The sequence below is a fragment of the Mytilus edulis genome, chromosome 4 (genome assembly GCF_963676685.1).
Source record: "Mytilus edulis chromosome 4, xbMytEdul2.2, whole genome shotgun sequence".
Classification (NCBI taxonomy): Eukaryota; Metazoa; Mollusca; class Bivalvia; order Mytilida; family Mytilidae; genus Mytilus; species Mytilus edulis.
This window is the reverse complement of record NC_092347.1, coordinates 56,906,668-56,923,135: the sequence shown is the minus strand read 5'-3', so window position 1 is coordinate 56,923,135 and position 16,468 is coordinate 56,906,668. Positions and strand designations below refer to the sequence as shown.

Below are 16,468 nucleotides of genomic sequence, written 5' to 3'. Positions count from 1 at the left end.
AGGGTTGTGAATGTACGGGAGAACAATGCACGAAATTGAAAGCAGTTTAGGAAGTGCAACTTCGTCTGCTAGTATTTCAGTGTGAAAATGTCGTCAGACGAAACTGATGTTATTAATGCCGGAAAAGAGGTCTTACTTACTTAATGAGGAAAGCTTAAGAATTGGTCAGAATGGGCAGGGGAAAGATGACAGTGAGGGCTATAATGAGTCAAATAATGAGGAAGCCAAAGGGGAGCAGGAGGTTAATATTAATTGGTGAGGAGATGGTGGTGATTTGTGGCACAAACAATGAGATTAGTAGTGTTGAAAAAGTCTACGCATATATTTGCCCCTTGTGGGAATACTGGGCTAAGTCATGTCATGGGTACTGAAAAGGAGGTGTCAGATGTAGGGCAACTTTATATGGACAATCCTTTTCTTGAATGCATTCTAAATCAACAAAACTGATAACTTGAAGCTTTCCACTGATTTTTAAAGGTGCTGTTATGTCACTATCCCAGATAAGGGGGAAAGGTTGAGCGCTCACAAACACGTTTAACTTTAACCCTGCCACACTCATTATTTGCCTGTCCCAAGTCAGGAGCATGTAGTTCACTGCAGGTTGTTGTTGGTTCATGTCTGTCATTTTCATTTTAGATTAATTGTTTTGTAATCAAGAACATGTAGCTATATATATATAGGCAGTTTATAGTTTTCTCAGTCGAATTGTTTAATATTTCTCATGTCTGGTGGGCCTTTTATAGCTGACTTTACATTATAGGATTTTCTCATTGATGAAGGCCATATGGTTGCCTATAATTGCTTACATCCACTGTATTTGAACTTTGGTGGATAGTGGTCTTATTGGCAATCATACCTCATCTCCCTATTTTCATATTCACTACAAAGGCAAAGGCCAAATGACAACAAAATGCCTTGGAGCTAAGAAATGAAAGCATTTTTTTGGTCTTGCATACCATTTACTAAGTTGTATTGGTTAACAGATCCAATAATGGTCACCTCAATATTTTCTTGTACAATGATTAGGGACAGGTATACCCATATTTTATGGTACCTTCATTTCTCTGACCATCATAGTAAATGAACAAAATGTTGATCCTTTCTGTAATATTAAACCTGTTGTTTCATTTATAGTTGAAACTCTGAAGAACAAAACAAATGTCTCAATCTTGTTAATATAATATATATATTGGTCAAGTTAAATGTGTACTAAATTTTGGCCAGTTAGCAAGATAAGAGGTTAAACTACCCCTTTGCCATTGTTGACTACCCTTCAAACAGGGGTGGCTGACCAATACATCTAGTATTATTGATATTATCAAAAAACCTTGCAATGGCTCAAAAAAGTATATTTCATTTTACTTGGGATAGTTAAATTTGTAATGCCTACATATTATTTACCATTCATCCAACCTAAAATTTCTTCAGTTTTCTTGTTTGCTGGTAAAAAGGATTGATAAATAGATATTTTGTGCTGGGGTAAGCAGGGTAAGGCCATTACTAGACATAATTTCACACACATGCCTTCAAACTGGAACAATAAAGAGAAAAGTCAAGTTTGCTGTATTTAATTTGTTCTTGTTGTTTGTTAAATTTTATTGTTGAAAGTTCATAATTTAGTTATCAAATTCTCTTAGTTAATTGTAATACTGATTATATAAATGGGAAAAAATTGCTTAATTTTTTATCAAAATCTAAAGTTTTGTGACTTGATATGGGAAAAATGAAACTGCACTGAATTATCAAGAAAAGGATGAAACATATGACAGATATGTGTACATATGTAATGAGAGTAGAAATTCATTGTGTAAGTGATTATTCTTCACATGATTACAATGTACATGCATATATATGATAACTAAAGTATCTATCATAATTAAAATAGTAATTTAATATATTTTATATACTCAGTGATTAAAAGTTTTTCAAATTACATAATCAGAAAATCTAGAACAAAGCTGTTGCATATTGGTAATCATGGTAATAGAGGAAGTTGAAAAAACACCAAACCTTTAAAAAAGAGAACAACTACAAAAATACTTGTATATTTATATATAATGGTTGACCCTGGTAAATAATTAATCCATTTTTGTTTATCTACTTATAAAAGATAATCATGACCAACTATATTCTGCTTTTTTATTCTTCAAAAATAGGCAGCATGGAAATTGAACCAGAGACGTTTATGTCTGATTGAACCAAAAATAATTTTTTTAGCAGATTTTTTTTTTTTTTTTTTTTTATAAAGTATTGTTATGTTTACAAGGGAAAATGAAACAACAAACATATCTTGTTTGTTTAATAACACTCTTTAATACCAGTGTTTACAATATCAACAACGTATCCGTGGTATCCGTATATGAGTATATGATCGTATCATGATCTATCACTTTGAAAACGAGTAGTCGTTCGTCGATTGACAGAGTTGTCTTTTCATCAATACAAATGGCGGTCGGAAACGAAAAGTCAAACGGTTAATTTAGGAGAGATAAAAAGCTTCGGTTTTGCTATAAACGATGTTTAAATGACAAAAAACGAGTGATAAGATAAATAAGAAGACTCGGTTATAATGATTTGCTGAATTATATCCGTTTAAACATATTTTTAACGTAAAAAAGTACATCCGAATGTCGACATTTTGGCAACATTGAGCTAAAAAGGTAACAAAAATCGATCTTTCAAGCATTGTAAAGACATTATTTTTTGTTTTAATTTTAATTCACTAGGAAAATCTTTTACAGAGCAACCTTTTTAACTTCTGTATCAGTTGTTTAGGCGATCTGAGACTGCGTTCTCGAGTTACAGGACGTTTTTCAATTTGCAACTTTTCTTGAAGCACCGGTCACGAAATTAATTCAGGCTGGGGAATCTGAGCGTGCAAATTTGCCTCGGCCACAGAAACCCGCGGAAAAAATAAAATCAGTAGTGAAAGTGTTAACAATGATAAGTAAAATATCACATTCTTCGCAGGAAAATATAAAATCAAATTTGTTTTCTTCACTCATTGAATTAAAACAGGGGACAATACTAGATATTTCATCAAACATTTTGATCCTAGTTTTATTAATTTCTGAACATGTTATGAGAAAATGAAATTCATCTTCCACCTCTTTATGGCATAAAGGACATATTCTATTTTCTAAAGCTGTTTTGTTGTATCTACCACGTTCAACAGCCAGCATATTATTACTTATTCTTATTTTAGCATAACTTTTTGTAACATTTTTATCTAAATTCAATAAAAGGTACTTTTCTAGTTCATACTTTACTTTAAATTTTCTGTAGGTTCTTAGTTTATTTCCATTTATTGAATTATCATCATTAAAGAGACAATTTCTCCAAAATATAATGTAATTTTCATTGAGCTTCTTCACGATGGCTAAAAGTAATCTGTTTTTAGAGAAGGTACATTGATTTTCCAAAACATGAGTGGAATTCAATTTTGAAAGTAGCATTTTAACTTTTGAAGCAAATCCATCATTTAACTGCTTGTTAGCTTTATAAACTTTATATAATAATGACTGATTTTCATTTGACTTTAAAATGTTTATGTTCAGTGGACCGTGAGAATGGGGTAAAAACTCTTATTTGGCATTAAAATTAGAAAGATCATATCAGAGGGAAAATGTGTACTAAGTTTCACGTTGATTGGACTTCAACTTCATCAAAAACTACCTCGACTGAACACTTTAACCTAAAGCAGGACAAACGGACGGACGAACGGACGCAGACCAGAAAACATAATGCCCATAAATGGGACATAAAAATGAATCTTAATTTCCTGTCAATATGCACATCTACATAATATTTCCTTATTATCTACAAAGTTTCATGAAATTCTATTGTGTAGTTTCAGAGGAGTTGTAGTACATTAATGTAAATAAGTTCAAAGGGACGTAACTCCAAGTAAAAAAATTGAATCCTAATTTCCTGTCGATATGCACAGCTACATTGTATGTCCTTATTATCTAGAAAGGTTTTGTGAAATCCTGTTGTGTGGTTTGAGAGGAGTTGTGATGACAAGAAACAGGATGGACGGACGGACAGGGCAAAAACCCTCTGCAACTTCAATGCATGGGGTTTAATAATGCTTCTTTGGGCCCTTTTTTATGCTCTTAATTTGTTAACTATTGGGACCATAATCCTCAACCTTCCTTTTATGGTTTCAAACTTTGCGTTAAAATTACAGGAAACTAAATATCTTCAGACGTCGCTGACGACAACAACATGATACCAATATACCACCTCAAATTTTGTTTACGGTTGTATAAAAAGTAAATACATGTGTAGATTACACAAAGTATCACAAGAATTCAATTGTGGTTAAAATCAAACTAAGTTTGAGTTGGAATCCTTTAAACCTTTATGTGGACCAATTTAAAAAAAACAGACGAAAAATCTTTAAAATTTAGATTAATTTTTTTCAATTAAGCACATTTAGGTCCCATAGAAATAATTTTTTGTTGAGGTCAAATAAAGTTTAATTTTGGACCTTTTAGACATAAACATTGACCCTATTTGAAAATTAGGCACAAAAGGTATTGACAAGCTTATACAGAGATATTTCTTGCATTATGAAATTTTGACATGGTTAAATGAATATTTTGAAATTAAAAGTGCAATATTTTGAACATGTTTACAACATAATAATAAATATCAAAGTCAAAATCTTCAGTCATGACGAAAAAATCTGGGAAACTGATCAAACTGATTATGCAAGTGAATTTTTTGAAGTTCAATTATAATTCTGCACAAAATTATCAGATCAGAACAAAAATCAAAATTGATCTGTAACTTGTCATGATAAAACAATATACCAAATATCAAATCAATATCTTCAAGCATGCAGGAAAAAGTGTGGAAAACTGATTTGCAGGACTGTCAGAATGGACATGCAGAGGGTCTGAGGAAACACAGTTATTTCGTGGTGCATTTCCTTAAGACAATAAATGGAAATAAAAAAATCCCACCTGCAGTTTCTCAATAAAATTCTTACAGTGTGTTGTTCTACTTTTGGGACAAATTATATCAAAATTATAGAAAACTTTATCGGCTCTAACTCACAATACGGACACATGTACAATAGGGAACATAATTGTGGACAACAAATATTCAAGGGACAATAACTGTGTACTCAGCCCAGAGTGCAAACCTTAAGTTCACTTCGCCTTCAACATTGTTTGCAAACTAGAGAATTCTTGTATTTTGGCCGTTAAAGTTAGGACAGTTAAGGTTTTCATTTTACCTGTGTGCTACAGCTTGCAGCATCTTCTTCCTGATATTCATCATTTTTGTTCTGTTGGAAATCACAGGAAATATTGTCTGGGCTTGCTCTCTGTATCATAATAAAAGAAATAGATTGTATACATCAAATGAACTTAATAGGGCAATATTATATATATGAATTTACAATATTTCACATACATGTAATATTGACCTCATGTGGCTTATTTTGTAATTTACACAAAGCTTATTTATAGCTAAAACAAATATAAAGGGATGTAAAAATTGGTCAAATACTTGAAATTGGTTAACAGATATATCTTTTGCAAAATCCTGTTTATATTTTCATCAGAAAATATTACTTTCCTAATTATGCTAATGCGTGTTACAATTTATTTTTCAATATTTTAAATCTTGCTATTTTTTTCTGGAGTTCAGAAGAAAAAGGAAGAAGCTTAAGTATTGGAGGCTTTTCTTAAATAGTTTTAAAGGAAGGATCATCTTCATCAACATCTTACATGCATGATGATGCATATTATTGGCAGTTTAGTGAATTTGCATGATAGTCATTTACGAACCAATAATTTGTTGTAATGTTAGAAAAAAATGCAATTTAGATGATGTCAGTACATACATGTAACTGCTCCATTCTACTGTTTTACTTGGAGAAAAAAAAAAGTTGTTTTGATACTTTTTTTATAAATCAATAGCATCTTACAATTACAGTTTCTAAGAAATACCGTAGCTACTTTGTAATACTTATTTTAAAACACAATTTGTACTGACTTTCCCAAAAGTAAATTCTTACATTATATATCATATATATTTTCACCCTAACAAACATCTCACAGTAATATTTCAATCATACATGTATCTGTTATCATGGTTATTGTAATAGAATTCCTACCTCCTCTGAGACAGTAGTAATGGTGGTACATGTATCTTCAGAATTTGCATTTATAGGTGCATATAGGCTTTCTGTAGGATTATCTTTGTCCAGGATGGCATGCACCATGTCACTTCTACATTTTCGACAGACTTCTGTGATGACAAACAAAAAATACAATTTTATCACCAGATTATAGACCTTTTTAATACAATGTACATATATATATTAATTGGAGAAAAAAATGAGCTACATGTACTCAAGTATTGATACAATGGTCTTCCTCTAGATTATATAAATATAGGAATGACTGTAACCATACATTAATTCATCCTGCAACAAACCAACTATTCAACTATTGTACAAATTGCAGGTACACAAATACCCTGTACAGAAATTGCTAACAAAAGCACATAAGTTTCACATGTGAAGCACATGAGATGCAAGTAAGAATTATATGCAAATCAGGTTGCTCGTATGTGCAGTTTGGTAGTTCATATGTGCCCACAAAAATCTAACATAATGCTCACGTGTGCAATTCAAACCTCAGGTGAGCTTTTATCATCCATGTTAGTTTTATGTTAGTTTTGTACCTTGAAAAGTTTTTCCATTCTTCTAACCATTTAAAACTAACCTACATCATTGCTCATATGAGCTTTTTCAAAATGACAAGCCCAGTCATGTACTTCCTGTAAATTCAAATTCATGAAAAGCATGCAATAATTGGAGGGAGATGGATATGAAAAATATTAAGTCCTACATTGTGCTATTTGAAGAAAATAACATTGTTGAAATCTGATAAAACCAGTGTGGCTGTGGTTAATTATTTGTAAGTTATATCATTTCTATTTCATTATGTTCATTTTTGTGTCAGATTTTGAAATATATTACAATTTTAAGTCCTTTATGGGAATATTATATATGCAGGTTGCTTCAAAATTAGTACTACATGTATGAAGACCAAATGATATGAAAATCATAATTAACTGACAATAATTAAATAATAACTGTTTTAACATGATGTATCAGTTATTTTATTTTCAACTGAATTATATATTTAAGATTTTCATTTAAATTTGAAAACTATTCCTATTTTGAAGCAGCCATTTTGTTTTGGTCAACTATAATATTCATGTGTGCAACTGCTCATATGAGCAATCTAATAAAATGTGCATGTGAAACAAAAGCTCATATGAGCAGTTGCACGTAAGGTTTTTAACATGCAAATTAGGTTAGTTTCATATGTGCAATTTTTTTGCTCACAAAATGCTCACCTAATTTGCATGTTAAAAAACTTGTGTGCAATCATGTTAGTTTCTAACGTGAGCATCATATGTGCAACTTATGTGCAACATGTTAGCACTTTTTGGTAAGGGACATGCATTGACAGGTATAATTAAAGCTCCACCTTTTCTGCAGGACTACTATTATGTGAAATTGATCTTGTACTGTGTGCGTGCCCTAGGCCTCCTTTATCAAGGTTAATGTTGCAAAGGTTTTATTATGTCTATAGAAAGCTCTTTTTTTGAGAGCCCAGGTGGTCGTGTGGTCTAGCGGGACGGCTGCAGTGCAGGCGATTTGGTGTCACAATATCACAGTAGCATGGGTTCGAATCCCGGCGAGGGAAGAACCATAAATTTGCTAAAGCAAATTTACAGATCTAACATTGTTGGGTTGATGTTTAGACGAGTTGTATATATATATATGACTAAAATAACATGTACAGATAATAACACAACTGTAAAATAAAGTACAAAATTCCAACATTTCAGTTCTTATGATTTGAGTTTGCTTTTCAACTGACAATGCAACAAGAATGTGTCCCTGGTACATAAATGCCCCATTTGCACTATCATTTTCTATGTTCAATGACTGTGAAAATTGGGGAAAATCTCTAATTTGGCATTAAAATTAGAAAGATCATATCAAAAGGAACATGTGTACTCCATCAAAAACTACCTTGACCAAAAACTTTAACCTGAAGCAGGACAGACGGAGGGACGAACAGACGAATAAACGTACGATGGACGGACGCACAGACCAGAAAACATAATGCTCTTAAATGGGGCATACAATAAAATTGAGAAAGGAAATGGTGAATATGTCAAAGCGACAACCACCCGACCATAGAGCAAACAACAGCCGAAGGCAACCAATGGGTCTTCAATGTAGCGAGAATTCCCGCACCCATAGGTGTCCTTCAGCTGGCCCCTAAAATATGCATAATAGTACAGTGATAATGGACGTCATACTAAACTCCGAATTATACACAAGAAACTAAAATTTAAAGTCATACAAGACTAACAAAGGCCAGAGGCTCCTGACTTGGGATAGGCGCAAAATTGCGGCGGGGTTAAACATGTTTATGAGATCTCAACCCTCCCCCTATACCTCTAGCCAATGTAGAAAAGTAAAAGAATAACAATACGCACATTAAAATTCAGTTCAAGAGAAGTCCGAGTCTGATGTCAAAAGATGTAACAAAAGAAAATAAATAAAATGACAATAATACATAAATAACAACAGACTACTAGCAGTTAACTGACATGCCAGCTCCAGACCTCAATTAAACTGATTGAAAGATTATGTCTTCATCATATGAATATCAGGTACAATCCCTCCCGTTAGGGGTTTAGTATCATACTATCATAAAATATATGAGAAGAACATAACCCATGTCATGCCAACAACTGTTTTTTTAGAAGTAAATGTGTTTAGTTCCGATGCAAAGACCCTATCAGTGAATCAATGTTAAAGCCAAAATATGCAATCTTTAATGACCTGACAACAGTATCGTAACTATATCCCCTTTTAATAAGTCTCTTTCAAGGGCCTTAAATGTTGACTGGCAGGAAGAGAATAGGTGAGGTGAGGTGACAAATCTTTCATGACGGTTGAAAATAAAATAACAAGAGTGAACCCGCTGAAATGTCTCTCCTTCTTTACTAATCATTGATATTATGTTGATACATTACCGGTAGTCCTAAATATAAAAGCTTAATTACAATTTAAACATAAACTTACACTGAGCAATGAACCATGAAAATGAGGTCAAGGTCAAATTCAATCTGAGCGACCGACATATAGTCATCAAATATTTCCATACACCAAATATAGTTGACTTATTGCATGGTATTGGATAAACACCAAATATAGTTGACTTATTGCATATAGTATTGGATAAAAAGACCAAACTCAAAAACTTAACTATAACCACTGAACCATGAAAATGAGGTCAAGGTCAATTGACACCTGCCAGTTGGACATGTACACCTTACAGTCCTTCCATACACTGATTACAGTAGACATATTGCTTATAGTACATGTACATGTATCTGAGATATGGACTTGACCACCAAAACTTAACCTTGTTCACTGATCCATGAAATGAGATTGAGGTCAAGTGAAAAATGTATGATCGTAATGAGGACCTTGCAAGGTATGCACATACCAAAATATATAGTATCCTGTTACTTACAATAAGAGAGTATTTCATATTACAAAAAATCTTTTTTCAAGTAGTCACTGAACAATGAAAATGAGGTCAAGGAAATTGGACATGTGACTGTCAGAAACTTGGTAACATGAGGCATCTATATACAATTAAAGTATGAAGCATCCAGGTCTTCCACCTTCTAAAATATAAAGCTTTTAAGAAGTTAGCTAGCGCCGCCGCCGGAACACTATCCCTACATGTATGTCCAGCTTTCTGCAACTTTTTTTCAACAAAAATGATAGTCTCATATTATACACTAGGACAAAACATGCTTATACATGTAAATAACAAAAAAAAGAAATAATTGTTTACAAAAGCTTACAAACCTGGTCTACATGTGAGTCACATGTACATTGTATATGTAGGTTAGCATAACTTGTTGCATTCCTTAATACCAGTAAACTGAGATACATGCATGTTTCAAATAAGTAACACAAATGTCATGTATGTTGAGTTGATTTTTTTCTAAACCAAGAAGTGGGAGATACAAAGTTAAATAATCATGGCTTAAGTCAGGGTATTTGTAATTTACATGTAAAAAATGTTCAATGATCATATTAAGTTGAAGAATTTAATGTTATCTTATATATACATGTACATGTTGTATATTTACCTTAACTTTGGGACCAGGGCCAGGGGACTGATTCTGTGAGTCTGAGTGTGAGTTCTTGGAATGGGTGTATAGAGAACTGCAGTCTCTTTCTGTTGCATTAGGAGTTAATCCTCTGGGTGGGCAGAATTTCTTTCCTTTTGGTGTTAGAAGGGGTTAAACAGTCCCTGTTTCGCCTTACACTACGTACATATTCTAACTTAATGGTGAGATTCTTAAAGTTATTAGAAACTTTTTTTTTAGAGTGTCAGTCAACTGTTTGCATTGTTTCTGGCTGTTGTATAATTGTTTTAAGAGATTTAAAACATGCATCACATACATAAGGGTCTTCATTTTCTTCAACATGATATACTTTCTCAACAGATTTTCCTCCAACTGGTATCAATTTGCAGTAGTTTCAATTAGATCAACATCACTATGTTTCATAAGTTGTTTACGCCTTCGCTCCGTTTTTAAATTGTTCACATCAAAAATTACAAAATAATGTTGACCAAGGATTTGTAAGACTAATTAATACAAATCCTTGTGTTGACAATGCAAACACGTGTTGTCAAATTCCATTGTTATTAAGGTGTTTACTTTTAATCATGCTCCGCCTTCTTTTCCAAGTATTTGCGAACAGGTAAATAGGTAATATAACCTAAGGAGTTTACTGTAATCGTATCATCTGTTTATGCTCCGCCTTTTTCTCCCGCCAAATCTGTAATTGTAAACAATTGCCCATAATTCACCGCGTCAATCAATTTCCGCTTTGACGCATTTCCCGATTTCTCGATTTCGCGTTTTCGCTCTCTCGATTTCTCGATTTTCCGATTTCCCGATTTCTCTATTTCTCGATTTCCCGATTTCCCGATTTCTCGATTTCTCGATTTCTCGATTTCGCGTGAAAGTGAAAGGAGAAAACGCGAAAAGGCGAAATGGCCGCATTCGGCCACCATATTATATAGTTTATACGGCAATAAATATTTGAATTGAAAGAATAAGAATATTTTATTATTCCAATCAAGGACCCTTGATGGGCAGCATAACATGTACACATAGAACAATACATCATGATTTGTAACAGAAAACATTAAAAAAAAGTTCAGACAGGTGTTATTATCTTCATTCTATAAAAATCAAATACATTTAGTTCCAGGCAGGATCAGAACCTTAAAATCATTACATTATCATTGTTATTACATACATTAATTAACATTTCGTCTTACATCTAGACATGTAATAATATAGCTCCCTAAATATTTAAGTACAGACACATTTTCATTAGTAAATAACCAAACAAATTTTGCCTCATTTGAAAGGGCAGGGTGCTTGTCAGAAAAGGAGCAATTTAACGCGTCAATGGGTCCGTGTAACACTTATCAATTCAAAGTTTTAAAACGTTTTGAAATTTTAGATTTTTGGAATTTTGATCAAAGTTTTAAAATATCAAAATTTCAAATTGCGTAAAAGTTTTGAAATTTAGAAAGTTTAACCAAATAATTAAGATATCAAAATTCTAAATATCGTTTTTAAATTTGATAGTTTAAAAATTTGATCAAACTTTTAAAATACTAAACCTAACGTGCAATTTTGATTATTTCACTTTTTGAAAGTTTGATATTTTAAATTTTTGATTAAAATATCAAAAATAGAAAAGGGGCGAAAAGAGGGAAACATAAACACACGGCACCTATTTAAACCGGCATCAAAAAGGCCAGAGGCTCCTGAATTGGGACAGATGCAGGCCCACAAATGCACATGTTTCGTGAGATCACAACCCCCCTTCTACCTCTAGAAAATGTAGAATGAACTAACATTCACACAGTTAATTAAACACACTTTAAAAGAAATCCAAGTCCTATGTAAGAATAGGAAACATAATAAAGTAATCAAAATGACAATGTTAATAAATTAACAAAGGACTGCCATATATATAAAGCCAGCTCCAGACCTCAATTAAACTAATTGAAAGATAATGTCTTCATCAAATGAATAACAAACACAAATCCTCCCTGGTGTATTTATTGCTATCATTCATGAAATATTTGTCACTGACAACCAAAAATCGATAATTCAAAATAGGTTCTTTACATACAAATTTCAAAGAAACTCTGGATTCAGCTGGCTCGGGCAAAGTAGCCCTTATAGATGTATTTTGGTATGTTTAATAGATAAAGGAAGATGTGGTATGCGTGCCAATGAGACACTCGACATCCAAATAACAATTTATATAAGTAAACCATTATGGGTTAAGGTAAGGCCTTCAACACGGAGCGTTGGCTCACACCGAACAGCAAGCTATAAAGTGCCCCAAAAACTACTAGTGTTAATCATTCAAACGGGAAAACCAACGGTCTTATCTATATCAAAACGAGAAACACGTATGAACTACATCATCAGAAGACAACCATTGTACATCAGATTAACTTCATTTTAGCGAAACACCTCTTCAATTGATTCGGTTCTTATATATACTTCACTTTCAAATATTCAGTTTTCAGTGTTCTGTAGGTGAATGCTTTACTTGAAATTCAGCATTTTACAATGTACTGTTTTTTCGAGAGCAACATTGGTGTATGGCCAAAAATGGAAAAATCCATCATGCAGCTGACAGCGTGGCACTCTCTTTACACGTCCCATTCTGATTGGACGTACCTGTGTTCTTTTACTTTGATTAAAGTTGATTATCGTTCGATAACTTAAAAATGCATAAATAACAAATACGGAAAAATGATATCTCTTGATACCAAAAAAAAAACCCTTTTCCTTTTATGTGCTATTTAAAAACAGAGATTGATTTAGAGCCCCCAATGGAGCTACGTATATGATAAATGCATATACTTTTTACAAGCATCAGTCCAAACGTTATCTAAGGGAGCGCCCATTTAACTCCAAAAGTTGTTTTATTGAAGTAAAAAAATCGCGCTAAGCTCTTAAAATTTAATTTATGAAGTTTTTTCTATCGCTATTGATCAAATTATTTGGTTCAAAATTTAACACTTTAAGGTATGGGGGGAATCTGAATTCAGATGATATTTGTTTTGTCCTCTGCTTGCACAGATTTTCCCCTATCAAACTGGGGTTCAAAATATTTTTATGTACCATTATTGAAGCCCCTCGTGAATGTATCCAAGTAAAATAAAATTTAAAAAAAAAAGTGTCACCTTAGTGACAATATTTATATATCAGATTCCCAAATAAGATTACCATTTATCGCTAAAATAAAATATTCAAAATATTTTTTTAATTTTCAAAATGCCGACGCCTACAAGTGGATAGATGGGGCATAATGTACAGCGGCAACTTTTACATTAATATGAAGCCTGGAAATAATGTGTATGGTATACGTTTATGATAAATATGATGAATGTGTTCAGCTTTTACAAAACCAGAACGATAAGTTGTATGTTAATGTTTCTTATTTTTTTTTTTTTTTTTTACCTTTTTAATTTAATTTGGTTTTATTGGCTTTTTTTAAACTATATTTGATTCGAGTGTCTTTGATTAGTCTTTTGTAGACGAAACGCGCGTCAGGCGCAAATAAAAAATTTACACTCGGGCAACTATCTATGAAGAGTTTACACGGTGGGTATGGTTGTCCTGCGAGAGAATGTTCTGTGCTGGTGATTTGGTCCTGTCAGGTGCTGGTGGGTCCTGATTCTGTGCTGGTGGGTTTGTTTACATTATATCAGAACGGCAATAAAACGACAGTTTTGTTGCTTAATTTTTCTCTGATGCGTCATAAGTACCATGCAAAGTATATTACAACAATATTATATTGCAAAAGTCGTGCAAGTTCGTTAAACGGAATTGTCCTGACGCTGTGCTGGTGACAAGAAAAACGGTCCTGGTTCTGTGCTCCTATGTCCTGGTTCTGTGCCTTTATATTTTAGTTAAAAGTGGCATATATTCTAGATCATTGATGCTGTACTGTTATTGACTAATTAACTGTTGTCTGCTTTCTTGAAATTGACATTGTTGTGAATCTGTTTACTGTTATTATGAGAGAAAAAATACCCCTATTTTTTTTTTTTTTTTAATTAACTGTAATTTTATTTATTGGCCTGTTAATGGAACCCTTCTTGCCCCCTTTTAAGATAAGAAAATGTGTTTACGATTTTCGGGATTACGATCATTTTGCAAGATCACCAAAATACGTTGTAATTTATACAATACTTATATAAAGTAGATGATGTGGTATGTTTGTTGTCAATGGACTTTCCATAAGAAACCAAAGGAAGTATGTGTTAACAACCATACGTCATCGTACGACCTTCAACAATAACCCATAAAATAAAAATGTAAAAGGTTTTGCATAAAAATGGAGAGCAAAAATATAGAACAAAAGACTTTCTGAGCGTTTGAATCATATGTCTAGCAGCTTAAAACACATTTGTTTGTGAACAATTTAGTGCTGACTATAAGAATGACAATATTATAGTATTGCGGGTTTGTTTGTTTGGTTTTTTTTGGGGGGTGGGGGATAAGTTAGAGCGAGGTTACAGTGAAAGTTTTAAGCTTGGAGTAGTTTCCAGTAAGATTTAAAAGTTGTATATTTTAAAAGAAAAATGTATCTTATAGCTATTAAGAACCACTTGCTGTATCTGTAAGATTTTTTCATCATATTTTTTTTGTCTGAACGGTTATCAGGTATTTTTTTTCGAAAGTTCGATAGAACACTAAAAAAAAATCACTATTCAATGAAAGGGCAGACTAGAATATGTCAATTTCAAAAATTAAAATACCCCGTAGCTTCATACTACCAATTGAGTAGAAAACAAGTATATAAGTTTAAAAAAGAAATTCTTAGATTAAACACCTACATTTAACTTTAAAAGGTCACAACAGTTTAAAACAATACAAATCTACACACACACAAAACTGGCTTAATTTCAACTGGTTATCAACCCGAATCGCTATAAGATCATATATAAGCTCACCTGTGTCGAGGGGGTCGTGTGAGGTTCATGTAGTGTCTTGACGTCCGCAATTACATTAAGATATAATCTGAAATTACTTGACCAAATGTTACCAAATGGTTTTTCAAGAGTGAATCTAGGGAAAACAACATGACCACTGTCTGTTAAAATGTATTCGAGTTTTTAGTGACGTTTCGTCCCCGAGGGTATCACCAGCCCAGTAGTCAACACTTCGGTGTTGACATGAATATCAATAATGTGGTCATTTTTATAAATTTCCTGTTTACAAAACTTTGAATTATTCGTAAAACTATGGATTTTCTTATCCCAGGCATAGATTACCTTAGCCGTATTTGGCACAACTTTTTGGAATTTTGGATACTCAATGCTCTTCAACATTGTACTTGTTTGGCTTTATAAATATTTTGATATGAGCGTCACTGAGGAGTCTTATGTAGACGAAACGCGCGTCTGGCTTACTAAATTACAATCCTGCCCATGGCCAACTATTGTCCTCAGTGTAAGCCAGTACGAGTTATCGCGCATGATTTTGATTTCTTATCCGTCTGATCAGTCTTTTCTGTGTGTGATATCTTATCAAGACAACATGCTGAGTTTGTAAAGACAATGTTGACACTTGAAATAATTTGACTACCCTAAGTAAACAATATTATAAATATATGACACTGTAGCATGCTAGGTTCCGCGGCATGAATACGAGTTGTATAAAGATTATAAACTGACTTTATTTCCCGAAAGATATACAATTCGATTTTACCGAATATCAAACCATGCATACAAAATAAAAAGTCGAAAAAGGATAAATATGATATCATGATTACCAAACATATATATATTACGGATTACAAATGTGTCGAGGTTTGTGATTGGATAACAACACAGAGATGTCAGTATATATTCAGGAAACTGCCGGGGTATATATATGGCGTATCATTAGGGTCAAAAGTATATTTTGTTGCAAATGCTATATTAAATACCGCAAATGCTCTAATAGATATAGCAAATGCTATAAATAATACTGCAAATGCGGTAATTGTAACTGCAAATGCGACAAATTGTAACTGCAAATGCGACAATTGTAAATGCAAATGCGACAATTGTAACTCCAAATGCAAAAATTAAAGCTGCAAATGCTATTTTTGTTTTAATTGTAGCATTTGCTATTCTCTCACGTATCAAAAGGGTCAAAAGTAAATTACTGCAAAAACAGCAAATTGTAGCATTTGCACCATTTGCAATTTCATTTCGCAAATGCATTTAGAATAAATTGATTAATCTTCAATAGTCCGCCTACTTTTTGCTAAATGATTATATCTTATTAGAATAAATTT

General features: G+C 32.8%; 1 protein-coding gene across 18 annotated transcripts in view; it reads right to left on the bottom strand.

The window, feature by feature from the left end:
- The window catches only part of LOC139520015 (uncharacterized), a 197,624-nt gene that overhangs the window by 67,758 nt on the left and 113,398 nt on the right, over positions 1-16,468 (bottom strand). For 8 of the 18 annotated variants that reach the window (XM_071312389.1, XM_071312390.1, XM_071312394.1 and 5 more), the window contains exons 1-3: positions 10,219-10,970; positions 6,131-6,264; positions 5,246-5,335 (exon numbers count right to left, since the gene is read on the bottom strand). The exons of 1 other annotated variant lie outside the window; for it this stretch is intronic. Coding sequence is in view for 8 of the 17 variants with exons in the window: in XM_071312388.1 (XP_071168489.1) it covers positions 5,246-5,335; positions 6,131-6,238 (198 nt within the window). In the remaining 9 variants the exon portion in view is untranslated. Of the gene's footprint in view, positions 1-5,245; positions 5,336-6,130; positions 6,265-10,218; positions 10,971-16,468 lie in introns of those variants that run through there. 9 more of the 18 variants (XM_071312386.1, XM_071312384.1, XM_071312385.1 and 6 more) reach the window with 2 other exon arrangements.